This window comes from Meriones unguiculatus, chromosome 6 (assembly GCF_030254825.1).
Source record: "Meriones unguiculatus strain TT.TT164.6M chromosome 6, Bangor_MerUng_6.1, whole genome shotgun sequence".
In the NCBI taxonomy this organism is placed as follows: domain Eukaryota; kingdom Metazoa; phylum Chordata; class Mammalia; order Rodentia; family Muridae; genus Meriones; species Meriones unguiculatus.
In genome coordinates, this window is record NC_083354.1 from 79431059 (window position 1) to 79448341 (window position 17283).

The 17283-nt window shown below is 41.6% G+C and overlaps 1 protein-coding gene across 2 annotated transcripts; it reads right to left on the reverse strand.

Annotated features, from left to right (window-relative positions):
* Positions 1-2017: 2017 nt before the first annotated feature.
* Positions 2018-16064, reverse strand: Shisal2b (shisa like 2B). Of its 2 annotated transcripts, none has more exons than XM_021658252.2 (3): positions 15603-16064; positions 10682-10839; positions 2018-2219 (listed from the first exon to the last, which is right to left on the reverse strand). In XM_021658252.2, exons 1-3 carry the CDS (start codon positions 15791-15793, stop codon positions 2086-2088), a joined length of 483 nt encoding a protein of 160 aa, XP_021513927.1. In that variant the 5' UTR covers positions 15794-16064; the 3' UTR covers positions 2018-2085. The 2 variants fall into 2 exon arrangements, with proteins under 2 accessions (XP_021513927.1, XP_060240578.1); XM_060384595.1 differs by having other exon boundaries at positions 2018-2214; positions 10677-10839.
* Between the last annotated feature and the right edge of the window lie 1219 nt (positions 16065-17283).

Below are 17283 nucleotides of genomic sequence, written 5' to 3' on the forward strand. Positions count from 1 at the left end.
ACAAAACGTTTCTACCCCTGAGCTTTGCACGCCCAAGAATAACGAAGCGTTCCTTCTTGGTAGCAAACCGAAGAAGCCGTGCTCAGCACATTTTGAAAGACCAGTCCGCCAGCCATGAAAACCTTCACTGCAGATGTGTGCAGAGAAGCAGCCTTTTAAAACTATTGTCTGTATTCTTAATAGATATATTTATGAAAAAAAAATCTTTTTTTGAGATGTAAACTCCAGAAACTATTTAATATGTTAGATGGATGTTTCTCAACCTTCTTAATGCTGTGACCCTTCAATACAGCTCTTCATGTTGTGGTTACCCCAACCATAAAATTATTTTTGTTGTTACTTCATAGCTATAATTTTGCTGCTGTAATGAGTCGTACTGTAAATATCTGTGGTTTTGATGGATGGTCCTGGGTGACCCCTGTGAAAGAGTCCTTTGACCCTCAAAGGGATTGCGACCCAGAAGTTGAGAACCTCTGTGTTATGTGGTAGCATGAGACAGAAGTACATTGAGTATTTATGAAATCTAAATAAATCAGCCACAGTTTAATAAGCCTTTTTGCCTTTAGTATTTTGTGTCAGCTTATGAAGCACCTGCTGCTCGTAAGCTACCGAGGGACACACTAGTGGATCCATGGAAGGGGAGCCCCACGGTGTAAGCCAGAGGTGAGCTACTTCAGCATGGAGCATGTCAAAGTGCTGCTTGAGCCTACTGCTGGTCTTCAAACGCCTTGTTACAACTTTGGTTACAGACATTCTTCAGGAAATGTACCAACGGGGGATCTGTCTTGAATACTTGAAGTACAGGAAGTACCCATGTAGTGCTTGTTTTAACGCTCTTTTTTAGTCTGGGGTTCCTTAAAGCCTCTCCCTTTCAGCCCCCCAAACCTAGCCAGGAGAGAGAAGGTTAGAGGGGAAAGGAGTCGCAGACCTCTTCACTTCTTCTGGCTGTCTAAGGTTGATGTGTTCTTTTGAGGCTATACCAATCCTGTCAACAGCAAACGTAGCAAGCAGTCTCCTCCATCTCTCTCCTCCAAGCCCCGGTGCCCCAAAGCATCTCTTGGCCTCTCCATATGCCACACTTTCTCTTTCCAGGCTCTCCTATTTATGTCAGTCATAGTCCTGGACCATGACCCTCTCCATGTAGCCCGAGGCAGTCCATTACCAGCTGGCAAAGACCATGCCCCACAGGAAGCAATTATCAGCTGTGAACACACTAAAGCCCAAACTAAAGTCCCACACTTGGCATTAAAACAAAAACATATTTACATAACATAACTGAGTTTTTAAAGAAACCAAAACTTTCATTCCATAACCATTGTACAGATTTATGTGGTGATACATTTGCCATTGAATATTATCTTTTGTGAAGGTAATATGTTCTTGTTACACACACACACACACACACACACACACACAAATCCCTCAAAAACATTGATTTCTTAGAGACTTGAGAGCCTTTGGTTTATGAGACAAGTCCCCCCCCCCCCCGCCAATTTACTTACCCATATTATCTATCAGTAATATCATACATTAAATAATTTTTAAATGTTGGTAATGAAACAAACCTACTTATTGTGTTTTGCTGAGGTCGGTTCACCTCTGTCTTCGCTGAACTCTTTATTTTGAGGAAATAGCATAGTTTTGTGTCATGCAGAAACTTGACAAGGTAAAGTTATGCACGTGAACAGTTATAAAAACCTTGATGAGCATTTAATAAATGAATTAAGACTGCAGCTGGTCTTGCTTTGTCATCAGAAAATTTTGGAAAAGTGATGTGAGAAGCCGATTTAAAATGCATCCTTGATGGGTGTGGTGGCGCACGCCTTTGATCCTGACACTCGGGAGGCAGAGGCAGGAGGATCTCTGTGAGTCGGCCAGCCTAGTCTACATAGGGAGTTCCAGGATGCTCAATGCTTTGTAGATAGACTCTGTCTTGAAAAAACAAAAATCAACAACAAAAAAACAAAACAACGACAACAAAAAAATATATATATATTCTTTGTTTTTATTTTTGAGGTTATTTTTTTGCATTCTTTATTCTTAATGCTCCTTTTCTCCAATAAGCTTTTAAAACAAGGATTTTAGCTAATAGGAAACATTGATTTGTGTTGTATCCATTGTTTTTTCTTGAGTGACATCATCAGCTTCATAGAATGTCTCATTTGTCGAATTTGATGCTGCATTGGAAATGAGGCCTTTGCTTTTCCTATTTAAGTTACCTGCAAATACACAACACCAAATGAAACGATTAGTCAAACTTATGACATGAGATTCGTCCTTTCAGAGTTTGTGCTTGAAGTTGTTATGATCGTATTGCAAATAGGGGGTCCTGAAAATACTCTATAGATGAGTGAGAACCAAGTTCGTTCAGCACGATTTTGAGCCATTCATTGTGAAAGTGAAAGGAGATATTCACAGAGCTGCAAACTCTGTTTCTGTATTCTCTCTTTGCGCCCTGTGAGAAAGCACACATTTCAAAAGGAGGTAACAATTTCACGGTCACTGAATGAAAGTGTCACTGTCCCTATCCTACATATAAATAGAATACACTGCATTAAAGCTAATCATGATAATTTCAAGAATCTGAAGGCTTTGCCATCATGAGCAATTTGGTTGTGAGTTTTTAAAAAGAGCACATTCATTCCACAGTCCAATTCATACCCACTGCATATAAATCCATAATAAACCAGGGCTGGGGAAGTGGCCTTCACTCCCCAGCACTTGAGCTGACAAAGGAAGAAGTGGGTGTCGTTCTGTGGCTTGATACTGTGCTTGTACCTTATACAAGGATCTATTTCAAATGCAAACATTTCAGTGTGGGGGGGAGGGCTCTGAAAACGTCAAACCAAATGCTGGTTTATTGACTGCTACGTATTTCCTCATCAATGCTCACACTCTTCAATTTGTAATATTTAAATTAAGTTTTCAAGGCCTTCTCCCTACTTCATCATGTACAGATTTTGTGGGTTTTTGTTTTGTTTTGTTTTTTAATAAAAAAAAAGGGGGGGGGAGGGAATCTCAGGGTGTTATTTTCTAACCTAGTCATTTGGATGCTCTGAGTTGTCTCTGTTCCGGCAGCTTTGGTTTCCATTATGTATATCTGCAGCAAAAGCTAGAGGAAATCACTGAAACTGCCTACCACTTTCTGAGTTGTACAAGCTATCGAAATACATTCCACTGTTAAAAATTCTGCATCCCTCCTTCGCACTTGTAAAAGCCCTTGTTTTCCCAGCCCTGACTCATTATTTACTTGGCTTCCAGATCCTTCTAAACATGTTAGCTTATCAAAACAATTTCCTAGGTTGGCTTCTAAAACCAAAGCCATTACCCCTAACAAAGCAATTTCCTATTCGAATAAGAAAAGATTGGTTGTAAACACTCCAGAATTTACTCCAGTAAAAATCCCAAAGACATTCAGTGGGTTTCCCTCCAGCAGTTTAAAGTAATTGGAGGCACAGAAAACAGCAAGTAAAGCCCAGTGTGGACAGAGTCCCCTTGGGGTTTTTATGAGTAGGGCCCACCTCAGCAACCTTTCATAGAAACTATTTTCTTACCCAGCCAAGTAGGAATAAAGCCTTCTATTGCAAGGTTACAACACGGATTTGAATTTAAGTAAGAAACCTGTAATGCCATTTAAGTGCCAAGGATTTGTTACACTTGGAGAGTTTTTCTTATTTAATTCCTATTCTTCAGTTGAGCACAAATTGCCAAGACCCACCATCACAGTTCTTCCCTTCAGTTCTTTGTGCTGAGCTTTCATGTTTCCATCCATATTTCATTTTAGTCTGGCTATTGTACACCTTAGCCTTCCTTTAATCCTGTACACCATAGGCTGGCACTTAAGGCTTTGCCCTTCAGAAAACTTAAATCCAGTTCATCCAACAAAATCATTCTGCCTGATCTTATTGCAGCTACGCCAACATACTTGTTCTGATAACAGTTAAACTTGTGTTTACCTCAGAGCTGGTCCTCAGGGCAGGGACCAACTCATCATGTAATTGTGAACTTGGGTCTTGACAGCCATTTCAAAACAGGAAAAGAATATTGGAGAGCCCTGAAAGTCCTTGTCTCCTGGCCACCTACTTGGTAGAACTGTGATGGAGCTTTCCTGCCATTACCCATCCTGTTTAACCTAGCTTCTGGGCTGCCGCCCTGGAGCCCTAACCAGCTTCCAGAGGCTGGTCTAACCCGATAGCTTTGGGAGACAATTTTAAATCTACACCCAAAGTCATTTTGTTGTTGGTGGTGTTTTTTTTGTTTTTGTTTTTGTTTTGGTGTTTTTTTATTTGTTTGTTTTGTTTTTCAAGACAGTGTTTCTCTGTATAGCCCTGGCTATCCTGGAACTCACTTTGTAGATCAGGCTGGCCTCAAACTCAGAGGCCTCCCAAGTGCTAGAATTAAAAGCGAGTACCATCACTGCCTGGCTCATTTTGTTATTGTTGTGTGGTGGTGTTTGATTTTTTTTGAAACATCTTCACTATGGCCCTGGCTGGCCTGGGCTTGGAACTCATAATCCTCTTGCCTCAGTTTCTAAAATACTGGGATTACGTTATGCCTGGCTAATATTTACTAAATCTTTAAGTAGATATTTGCAAATATTTCACAATGAAAGGTTGATTTGTGTTTTGCTTCCTGATTCCAGCATCAGCTTTGGATGCTTGACCCTGTACTCTAAGGGGCACAGTTAGCACTCATAAATGCTCTATAGTACTGACTGTTGAGTAATTTGGTTGTCTACATTCTAAGGAAAACAGTCTTGGGAATTCTCTGATTGCTGTTTAAAATTTAGAAAGATCCTTTTTTAAGACCCATGAGAGGCTTAAATATTTTTAAAATTTACACTTGTGTGTGTGTATTCGTGTGTGTCTCATAGATATGCATGTGGAAATCAGGGAGAAACGTGTGGGAATTGTTCTTCTTTCTACAGTGTGGATTCCGGGATCCAACTCAAGTCCTCAGGCCCAGCATCAAGTGCCTATGCCTGCTGTCCTACATTGTTTTCTGTTGCTATGCCCCGACCAAAAGCAACTTGAGAACAAGAGGATTTTTTTGGTTCACATTTACAGGTTATGGTTCCATCATTGAGGGAAGTCAGTGTAGGAACTCAAAGAAGATAACTGGCTCATGCTCAGCTCTCTTATACAACCCAAGCTCACCTGCGTAGGGATGGTGCCACCCACAGTGGGCTTGGCCCTCCTACATTAAATATGAGGGTTTAACCTAGTCAACTGTAATTTGTTATGCCATGTTTGGCATATGGTTTCTCACATAGCTTGAGCCCAACCTGATCAAGGAAGTTTGCCAACTGAGTCTCTTTCCAGGAGACTCCTTGAGTGGTTTCTTATGATAGTCAATCCAAATTATTCTATTTTCTACCAATATCACAATGAATTCTTTAAATACTTTTGTGAAATAAAATATTACTTAGTAGAGTCAGCAGTCCAATTTAACGACTTTCCAGCATTTTCTCCGGAGCATTAAGTGTCTAGTAAAGTGGCTCCCAGGTTTATCTATAAACTTCCTATAAAACCATGAAAATACCACTTGGCTAGTTCAAAATTTTAGAGTGTGATTCAAAAGTTCATTGGGGAGCATAAGCATTACATATAAAAAAAAAGCGAAGACGTTCTTAAGAGAAGCTTAATGGAAGGAAGGAGATGAATCCTTGACGTTAAAATAGTGAACCACAGTGATTTTAAAGTCTATCATAACTTAATAATCACAATAAACAATTTAACAGAGCACAGTCTAAGAAAAGACCTCAGTACTTATAGCAGTTTTTGGCAAGTGACCATTTAGGTTGACGATAGAAAGACATTGACTTGACAGATATTTGGACAACTGACTCATTTGGAAAATTAAAAAGGCAGATTTCCTACTTTGCTTCTGGAGAGTTAGTAAAGCTCTAAACACACACACACACACACACACACACACACACACACATGCATATATAAGAACATGATTACAAAGAACATGAGCAGAAACAAACTTTCCTTTCTGAGGAAGCAAGAGCATCTTCTCAGAAGAAACACAAGACCATTTCAAGTCAGTCTAAGGATCATTTTGCTCATGAGCACAATAAATGTTTATATGATTTTTTTTTCCCAACTTACTCTCCGTATTCTATATACCTATATAACGGAGTCTTACTGCTAATTTACCTACCCTTTTTAAAGTTTCTATCTTTCCAAGGCAGCCACCAAATGCCAGCTTGAGGCTTTTTATTATTTCTATACAACTATATTGGCTCTTCCCAGTGGCTCTCCTAGCACTGCCTTTCTAATTTTTATCAGAAACACCACTTCCCAGAATCCCTGTCATTGATCATTCCCCATCACTTCCACAGGACCCGCTCAAAGCCTCAGGCTGTATGGCTTTATCTTCCTGAAGCAGCAAGTTTCCTTAGATATGGGTCACAGATGTCATTATTAGAGTGGAGCAAGCATTGCACTATGCAGTCAGTTGAAAATCCCCATAAATTTTAAAAGCAAAATGAGAAACAATTAAATGCTGAAGTTCCCAAGGCTTACTGCAGACCTTTCCCTCTCTAGCCCTGAGAATGCTAAGAAATTCATTTCTGACATGTCTGTAAGAACTCCGCTATGGAAACACTTGAGAAATGGACATCAATGGTGTCATCTCTCTGACCACTCCACGTTTAGCCATGGCTACTCTTCCCACAGCCTTGAATGAGGCCTCACCCTTAGGAATGTCTGCACACAGCCATCTTTTGCTTGGGAACTTAGTGTCTGGGGCAAAACAATACAAGTCACAGTATTCTTCTTACTATTGGCATTCGAAATGTGCATAACCCCAAACAGAGAAGTTTTAAAAGAAGAGAACAGTTACAAGACACAATCTAAAATCCCACCAATTGCTCAGTGAGAAAGTGCTTTGTATAGTGTGGGCAGCAAAGGTTATGCCATTAATGTCTGCAGCCATGGCCAGGAGAGACTTACCTGCCTTTTCAAGATCAGTGCAAAGACAGTAAAGCCTTAAGCTGTATACATTTAAAACCGAAATACAATGGAATAAAAATAGGCTGAGGAAAAATCCTGGCAGTGTAATCTATGATTATTAGCCTATTTTAAACCTGCACTGTTATCATTTATAGGAAAAGAAAAGATTCAGGACCGCATATCCATTGTAATATGTGCAAGAATAAGCTCCTTTTTAAGCCATTCAAATTGCTTGTAATGAACAGTCTCTATTATGAAAATTAATCTAAGTAGTCCTCCCCAGGGAACAGCACATCAATTGGTTTTATAATGCCAAATGGTCAGCCCCGAAAACATACTACATGTAACATTATACTGTTACATGTTAAGATTGAGCAGGTTGCATTTATGTATTTAGAAGTGTGTGTGTGTGTGTGTGTGTGTGTGTGTGCGTGTGTGTGCGTGTGTGTGAGTGTAACAACAATTAAAGAAAAAAGAGGACATTTTGAAAGGAAGCAAGGAGAAACATGTGGAAGGGTTGTTTTGAGGCAGGAAAGGAAGGGGGAAATTATATATTTTTATTATAATCTCGGGAAATAAAAGAGATAATTTTAAGAAATTAAAATAATGTGAGATGTATGTTTTTGTTTTTGTTTTTGAGGTATGGTTTCTATGTGTAGCCTTGGCTGTCCTGGACTCACTTTGTAGACCAGGCTCACCTTGAACTCACAGCAATCTGCCTGCATCTTGTGAGATGCATTTTTAAGAAGAGATAATGTTGAAATAAAGGGGTTCTAACAAGTGAAATCAACTTTCCTCAGATGTACTATTTACATGCCTAATTAATTATGCAAGTATTTCCTTGTGAGTCCAACCTTTAACACTTTCCTTGAATGCCATAATACTCTTATCTTGTCTTCCCCACAACTTGAACAATGGCATCTCTTGCTAGGTTGTGGAAACACTGGAAAGGAACACTTATATTTCATAAAGTGTCAATGTTTAATTATCACTTAAAGGGTTCAAGACGAACCTGTTTTTCAATTCCAACGTCATATGAAAATAGGGAATTTTGTTCTGTGTTCTACACTATGATATAAAACAAAAACAGAAAACAAACAAAACAATCCATAGGACCAAAGTCACCTCTTTGAAAGCAAGGGAAGGCACTGGTTACTTTACATTTTGTATTCTGCTTTCTAATAGCCAGACTCAGGAAAGGTCTATTAAATTAACTTTCTATCTTTGTACATATGTTTTATAAAGAACAAAGTGGGGATATTTCATTGCAAGAACGCAGTCTCATTTAACTTTATAAGAAGTGCATAGCAGGCTTCATCTACCAAATAGCAAAGCATGCCAAATTTGAATTGACATACCAGTAATTCTGCTTTGGGGTCACGGAGATAACATGAAATAGAATTTTGCAATATTTCTTGAGCTAAACAAGAAAAAATAGCCATTTTTATTTATAGCAGGGCATTACATAGAAGGTGCATTCAATACATGTTGGATGACCACAGCCATGATTATACTTGGTCAGTGTTTCACGAAATACATTCCTGAGATTAGTAAAGATAAAGGACTAGTCAAGTCGGTTCGTTCAAGAAATGTCTCAATATTATAAGCATTGGGGATATCACAGTGAACAAACATGACAAAAATTCTTATTTTGCTGGAACTACATTTCTAGTTAGCATGTAGAAAATTTATAGATAACAAATAGGTAAGTGAAATAAATAAGAATCAAGTCAAATGTATAGTATGTTAGTGGTATGCGCTTGGGGGAAACCGACTCGGAAGAGCAAAAGGAGGCTTAAGAATGTAAGTAAGAAGGGACTCCCGGGAAAAGAACCTCTTGGGAAAGAATTAAAGAAACTGTATGTCACACAGCTCTCAGGAAATGGTGGCAGCATGCGCCCTGACTCTGGGTGAGAATCTCCAGGAATGGCAAAGGGCCCCATGTGACTTGGCAAAAGGAGATTAGAAAAAGAAAGACCACAACAGGTCACAGGGATGAGTTGTGTCTGCTGAGAGGACTGAGGGAGTATTGGAGTTTGAAGGGGACTGAGAATCTAACAGGCTCGCTAGGACTGCTCCGTGGAAGACAGGTGGGGGCAGAGGGAGGGGGAGAGCTGGAAGAGTGCTTGCTCGGAAAGCTGGGGTTGGGAGCTGTGTTTTAAACATTGTCCCTACATGATTCCTGGGCATAGAAAACAAGCCATGGTTTTAAATCACCTAAACACATGAGACAATAATTAGTGTTACAGCCTGATTCTGTGATAACCACCAATCAACCACACGGTTGTGTTCATGGAGAAACTAGGTCAAAGTCACTTGGATTAATTTCAGCTCTGAGCCTGTCAATTTGCCCCCCCCCCTTTGGGAAGAGACCTCCAGGGGGATTGGTTGGGCTGCACTGTGACTAGAAGACACGAGGAGGAGGGGGCTGGGGAAATCCTTCTCCTTTTCCCTGGAGGAGGCAGGCACGTGGTGATGGTGACATCTTTGGTAAGGTCACAGGGCAGGTACTTCATAAGCATGGCAGAGTCCTGAGCAGAGAATTCCTTCCTAACTTGGAAAAGATTTTCCTTTTCTTTTTTAAGTGGAGGCAGTAAACAACTGTAAGCCGTTCTGACTACGGCAACACAGAGCCTAGATTTATATATCGCTACCTACATATTCTTTAATGTATGTTCTGAATACAAACATGTCAAAATTTATAATTAGTGTTTCCTTTATCATGGGCTTATGCTCGGACTCCCCACCATCCAAAGCAGTGGGTTAGGGAGGGAACCTCAAGCAGCTGCAGAGCTGGGTTTTTATTATGGTTTGAGCAAGGAACGAGACTTACAGTTACATGATTGGTTCACATTTGGCAGAAGCAATCTTGTCATAAAGTGATTGTTTGGTGCTGATCTAGGGGGCTGGGGGGTGGGGAGGCTTCATGGAGTGTCCAAGGAACAAGGTATGCCAGGTAACAAAGAGTGCTAACAGAAAGTGCCCAGGTAACAATATCATTTTGACTATCTAAGCAAAGGTTTCTAACTAATAGAAACCAGTTTTGACAAAACTGTGAGAGTTTTATAATAGCTGACATCTACATACTACTCTGTACACGAGACTGTAAGGAGACACGGAGTCCATAAATTATGCACAACATTTGTTTCTGCTTTATGGTTACATGGTGCACATACACATATACCAGCAGAATTAATTAGTTTACAGGCTATTCAACAGCAGAGAATATTCTATTTGTTTTCCAGGGTTTTTTTTCCTTCCTGCACTTCCGAATTCCTCTAGATTCCCCTTGCTTCCTCACACCAAGTGCCATTCTGACCACTGACTGACCAGTCTGGAGTACAAAACCAAGTCCTGTTGGCATTTTTTCATCTTGTGTATTTGGCTTTCTTGGCTCCACAAGAAAACCAAAATGTAAGTTTTTCAAGAGGATTAAGCATTGATAGCTAAGTGGGAATTAAATATATCAAAGTGAATTTACTGGTCCACTGATTTGCTTTCCATGAGGACGTTTCTAGTCTGCCGGTTTTCCTTGAACACAATTTCCCTAAAGCATCTCATCACTTAAAGCTGATTCAACACCAACTCCTGCAAGGATATACCGTAAATGGAATCTTTAAAGATCATTCATTTTTAACAGTGTTCTCTGTCACCCAGCTAAGAGTAATTCTTGTGGATATGGTATAAGTAATTGATTACAAATAATAGATTCAGGTTACCTTCTAGAATAGAAGACGCCTCTAGGTGCTGAAGTTTAAGGCCATTGTCTAATCTTTGAGGCTTTGTGTAAAGAAATAAATAGCAAAGGACACAGACGCTGATGACAAAGGCAAGTAGAACAAGGGCAGCGATTCCCAATCCAATCAGAGCACCAATGCTGAGAAAACAGAAAAAAGTCATGTCACCCAAATTGCTGTGCTCTCAAGCTGGACCAAAGACTTCAGTGCTCATTCTTATTCTCATTCACTCACAACCAAATCCTGTTTTACCATAAGCAGTAAATGACTGACCTTTTTACCTTGAATTCTTGTATATCATATTTAAGTATTTTTAAATTTTGTATGGTAATATTAGTATGACATCTCTGGGACAAGTCAAGGTCACATGATTCTCTAGGAACTTCATAAACATCTCAATCCCATAAATCAAGTTATTCAATTTAATATCACACCTTAAAAAGATTAGTATCACAAATAAAAGATAAACAGGAAAATACTTGCTTCTAGAAGAATCAGGAAACATTTATCAGAGCTATAAAGAAAACATTTATCAGCACTATAAATGAAACATTTATTAAAGATATAAAGCTTTTTTTATATGTATGTTATGCCTAGATCGCATAGACCCCAAAGACCACCAGGAAACCAACCACATATGCAAGAACAAAGAGCCTTTATTGTGGGCTTAAGCTCAGACTCCCCATCATCCAAAGCAGTGGATTAGGGAAGGAGCCTCAAGTAGCTGCAAAGCTGGGTTATTATTATGGTTTGAGCAAGGAACAGTTACATGATTGGTTCATATTTAGCAGAAGCAAGCTTGTCATAAAGTTATTGTTTGGTGCTGATCTAGGGGCTTGGGAGGGGACTTCATGGAGTGTCCAAGGAACAAGGTGTGCCAGGTAACAAAGAGTGCTAACAGAAAGTGCCCAGGTAACAATATCATTTTGACTAGCTAAGCAAAGGCTTCTAACTAACCTTTAATTTGATTGGTCAAAATACTTGGGGACTTTTCATGGCAGTCACTAGATCATTGTTTCTGATTTTCCTGGAGGTTATTGAGTTATTGCATCTCATTTCCATGGACTATACTTTCGTGTTCTGAGAAATAGAAACGTGATCTAAGCAACTGTGGGACCATTACCAGGAAACAGAACCTCAGGCCTACAGGATCTTATGAAGCCTGTCATGGCACCACAGCTGCTGCAGCGCGGCAGCTTGGACTCTTCATATATGTATACACACATATATATGAAAGATTGCAAAGGAGAAGAGAATTTAATTAAAAGGAAACTGTTTACAGAATGTATAAGAAATTCACATTCAACACTGAGATTTTCCTGTCTAAAAGGGCATACAGGCCAATGGTCTGTAGCACTAGGAAACAAATCCATGTCCCTTTTTCCAAAAATCAAATGTATACCCAGTTGTCATTTTCTCTGTGCCACATTTGTAGCAATTCATTATGTGGTTACACATATGGCTAGACACTAAAGTAGCAGTTTTCAAAAACTTGTGTACCTAGTACTATTAAACAAGAGAGGGAATTTGAAGCAGCAGCATCATACTGAACCGTATAGAGACGTGTGTCTCTTGAGTCATGTGTAAGCACCCATAATTAGATGTTAGGCTATTCAAGAGCAGACTTCAGCCAGTTGCGAACACTTTAAGTCTCTACATGTGTTTAGTTTGTGGAAAATATTCGACAGATGAAAGTAAATACTAATTAACTTATGATTGATCTGCCTGTAGCAATTTGGAATGCGCCTCACTGAAAGATAATGATCTATCTTCATTATCTTCCCGGCTTGTCTTCAGACTTCTGCTTTCTCTCAGGGATTCTGCCTCTGGCAAGCTTGACTTTTACCAAAAGGAAAGAAAGGGAGAATTTGATCAGGGACGCTAGGAGCATCACTACTTTGAGAGAAAGAACAGTATTGAAGGCGACAGACTGTTTACTCCAGTCTCCCTTGATCTGATGAGATAAAGCACCCCTGCACACAAGAGATTACCTCCTGAGCTACAGACAAGATGGAGTCAGTCGACGTTCTAAATTCTTGTACTTGGTTTACCAACATTGACCCTGTCCCAAACAGCCATGTGTATAGTGAAGACTGGGGAAATTTATGTTAGGGTCCAAACAGAGTTTGAATTTGGACATTGTCATGCCGGTTGTCCTTTCCCTAATAGGATTAGGGAGGAAAAAAAAAAGTGCACCTTGCTTTCTGCAGACTGTGTCAGGGAGGGTTAACGTCACTTTCCTAGACACAGACACAGAAGAATGTAGTTCATTCAGTATTATTTAGCAGATAGATGAGGTTTCCGGACAGATTCCTGAAATGAGAAACCCAGTTGTTGAAAATAACTTTCAAAGTAAAACATGATTTAGTAAATTAAAACTTGTCAGTCTAATGAAACTCAGCATATACATCATGAATGTTTAATGCACAAGATTTTAAAAGACAACAGTTTGTAGGAACCCCAAAACTCTGTTTAACTCTGTTTCAGTGCCATGGTTCCATATTACAGAATCATTGTTTTGTGGCTGCAGATCTCCATGTAAAGACAGAGAACTAGGAGCCTCCTAAATTGGTCATTTCAACAAATACTTATTCAGCACCCATCCATCCATGAATGGCCCTGCCAAATATAAGCCTCATTTTCTTAAGTCCTGGAAAAGGTAACTGAAGGAGATCCTTTCAATGTAAGGGCTTAGAAGAGGAGGGAAGAAAAGAAGAGGACAGACTCTGGAAAGGGAATATCATCCTTCTTCCCAGCATCCCATAGCAGTTGCTTCTCCAGCTGTTAGAAAGTGTTTGAAGCTGATGTAGCCCATAGACTTAGTCTCCACGTGGGTTCCCTAGTAAGGGGAGCAGGGGCTTTCTCTTGTATGAACTCAGTGGCTGGTTCTCTGATCACCAATCCATGGGGGAGTTCAGCTTTACCAGGCCACAGAGAAAGACAATGCAGCCAGTTCTGATGATACCTGATAGGCTGGGGTCAGATAGAAGGGGAGGAGGACCTCTCCTATCAGTGGACTAGGGGAGGGGCATAGGAGGAGGAGAGGAAGGGAAGGTGGGACTGGGAGGAGATGAGGCAAGACGCCACAGCCAGGATACAAGCAAATAAATTGTAAAAAATAATGATAATGTGAAAAAAAAAACAAAATAAAAAAAGATAGTGTCTGAAGTTGCTATCACATCCACTCAATGCATTTCCTACTTAGCATCTTCTCTCTCCTCAAGATAGCTGTGGCCACCTTTCTCCAGCAGCTGTGCAATCTCAATTCCACAGCTAGTGACTTCTGAAATATTTTTCTCAGTTGGAGAATTTTAAATTAGGTTTGGAGAGCAAAGAATAGGAGAGAAATGAAGCTATAATAAAGTGACCTCCCTGTGGTGTTTTCAGAGCTCAGTAATTCCCAGGAACCGCTGGTTCAATGTTGCCAACAGTTGCCTTTAGTTAAAGTGTTTGTTTTCTATTTCCCTGACACTGGGCTAACTGTCCATTTTGTCCTGACAAAGGTAGACCCCAGCAGGCTGCTTCCTCCTTTCTGTTCATACAAACCTTAGGAAGGTTTTATGGCCTCTTCTTCTTGTCCCTGTGGGACTATTTAGAGAACTGAAGATCTTGGGCATAGTTTCCAATTGAGTTTGACTTAGGCATTGCCAGTCTCTGTTAGAGGTGCTTCTGCCATTACTAAAGTCCTTCAAATATTCACAGATGGATTGCTGAGCTTGTCTGGAAAAACCTAAATATCAGGGGAGCACATCACTTTCTTCCCCCAAATAATCTACAGAAGATAAGTTAGCATCATTTTAAGCCGAGTTTGTCCTACTCAAGCACAGCTTGGTCAGTTGACTTCCTGGAAGGAAGCCATGCCTTTTGAGACTATATTGAAGTTTGCAATATAGACAAATAGTTCTTGTTCTATTGCCTCAAGAAGTCCGTTGTTCTGATACGTATGCCAAGTTCTGGATTATGATGTGTGAGTGGAAATTATTTCTTATAATTCTAGGATTTCACGCATTCTGTAGACAAAAGAAAATAATCAAGTTTGAACTTTGAAAGTTTTGTAGTCTTTAAGGAGAAATATTTTATCAAGAAAGCACCTGCATAAAGACTAATAGAATTAAGAGGGGGCGGGGAACCCACCGTAGGGAAAAGAGCAAGAAAGACTGTTCTTTGAAAGTAAGGCCTCCGGATGCCTGGCAAAGGTCAAACGGTTCAGGTGAAGGGGAAAGGGGTTCACAGGGGCCACACTTCTCGTGTAATCAGAGCAACCCAAGCTCTTCCTTCCACATTTGACCCGTCAGTCTGGTTGGGCAGCATCAGTGTCCGAACCTCGGAGAAGAGCAAGTTGTAAAGCCCAAATGTACGCACGCACCTGCACAAGCCAACACACACACACACACACACACACACACACACACACACCCTTTAAAGACTCCAGCTGCCCAGTGACACTAAGAACTCCTCTGGTCCTTAATACCTTAACCTGGGTTCCAAAGAAGCCTCCCTTGCATTCAAATGTACCAAACGAACAAACGCCTAAAGAGTAATTAAAACCTTCAGTCTTGTCGGTAGAGCCTCCCGCGATCGCTCCAAGCAGCGATCCCCGAGTTGGGCTGGGATGCGCAGGGTGTCTACTGGCCTGCTGGGTCCCCTGCAGAGTTACCATTCAGAAACCTGGTCCCATTGGCACAACGACAAGGACCTGAACACAGCTGGGAAACCTCCCTGATCCCAGCTTTGTGTCTTCCACTGGTCACTTTCCCAGGTCCAGAAGGAGGTTGCCTTGACCTGACCTGCCCTGCCCTGCCCATCCCTGCCCTGCCCTGCCCATCCCGCCTTGCCCTGCCCTGCCCTGCCCTGCCCTGCCCTGCCCTGCCCTGCCCTGCCCTGCCTTGCCTGCCCTGCCCACCTGAGGCTCCACATGTAGCTGTGCTTGTAGGGGAAGTAGCTGCCCGGCTCGCTGCAGCAGTACTTGAGGTCTGCGAAGCCACAGCAGTAGAGCAGCGCGGCCCCGTCGCCACGCCGCGGGCACTGGAAGGACTCCACGAAGCTGCGGTTGAGGCTGTAATAGCCCGAGCACAGGCGGCTGCTCTCGCTCATCGCGGGTGGCCTTGCGCAGGACCCCGAGGTGCGTGAAACGAGCGCTCGAAGTGCTCTCGTCCCAAGCCTGGGCGACTCCGAGCGCCTCCTGCAATCTAGGGTCCAAGCGCTGGGCGCTCAGCCTCCGTGCCCCCCTAGGCTCTCCTCCCGCTGTCCACGCGGTGCTGGAGAGCTCTGCCCTCGCCGCTGGGTCTCGTCTCTGAGTGGTCCCTTTTTCTGCGTGGCCCAGCCCTCTGCCTCTTCTCCCTCTCTCTCCGACTGTTTTCTTTGCTCGCCGCGGACTCCCTTCCACTTGTATTCACTTCATCCCCAGCCTGTAGTAGTAACCACATCAGAAGACTCCCTTCAGAAGGAACAGCAGAGGTGGACATGGGTGTCGTTCACACAGGTGCAGCCAAAGTGTCATCTTTGTTTGCCCGGTGCAAACAGAGTCTGGCTCACGGAGACTTTATCCGCGTTGACCACTGATCGAGGCAGGAGGGCAAGCTGAATACAAAAGCTTTCAACTAGCTTCACAGAGAGCACAGGGTGTTCGAAGTCAAGTAACAACATTCTTTCAAAACAAAACAAAACAAAACAAAACAAAAGCTAACTGCAGGTGTTTTAAAAATATACAGTAGTATTCCCATGCTCACCTAGCCTACTTGGAAAAGGGAGGAAAGGCAAGAGATGGCAGAAAAGAGAGAACCTTCTAGAGAGAGAGACAGAGAGGGAAAGACTTTCAATCACTTCTGAAGCGCAGAAGCCACTTTGCCCATGATTCTCATTTTCCTAAGTGATTTTTTTTTCAGTCTTCTGAAATAACAGTAGCGATGTGTGCATGCTGTAACAAGCCAAACAACACTGAGGGGTACTAGGACAATAGCCTTGTTTTGAGGGTAGTGCTCACAGAATTTCCAGGACAGAGCATCCTTCCTTCTCAATTCCTGCGTCTGTCCTTCCTTCGGCCAGGGCCATCATTGGAAGAAAGACGTCATGAACTGGTGTGCTGGATATTTCTGTATTCTTATAAATATTCCTAATCTCTGCTATGGGATGCAGTTATTTGGAGTCAGTTTGATTCTTCCCAGTTTTTAAGCTTTGTTAAGCAGGACCAGCATGGACCTGAGGACTAAATTTTTCCCTTCTAAGAGCAGTACCTTCTGAATAGTCTACCCCATACCCTGTGAATTTCAAAGCTTACCACTGATGGCAAACCCCACTATCTCCGGATCTGTAGAAACTAAATCTAAGGATTGCTCCCCTCCACTCCTTTCAGTATTTCTTTTTTTAATTAATTAATTTTTTTATTAATTGCAGTTTATTTACTTTGTATCCAGCTGTAGCCTACTCCCTCCACCCCTACCCTCCCATCCCAAACCCACCCTCCCTCCCTATCTCTTCCCATACCCCTTCCCAAGTCCACTGATAGGGGAGGTCCTTCTCCCCTTCCCTCTGACCCTAGCTTATCAGGTCTCATCAGGACTGGCTGCAGTGTCTTCCTCTGTGGC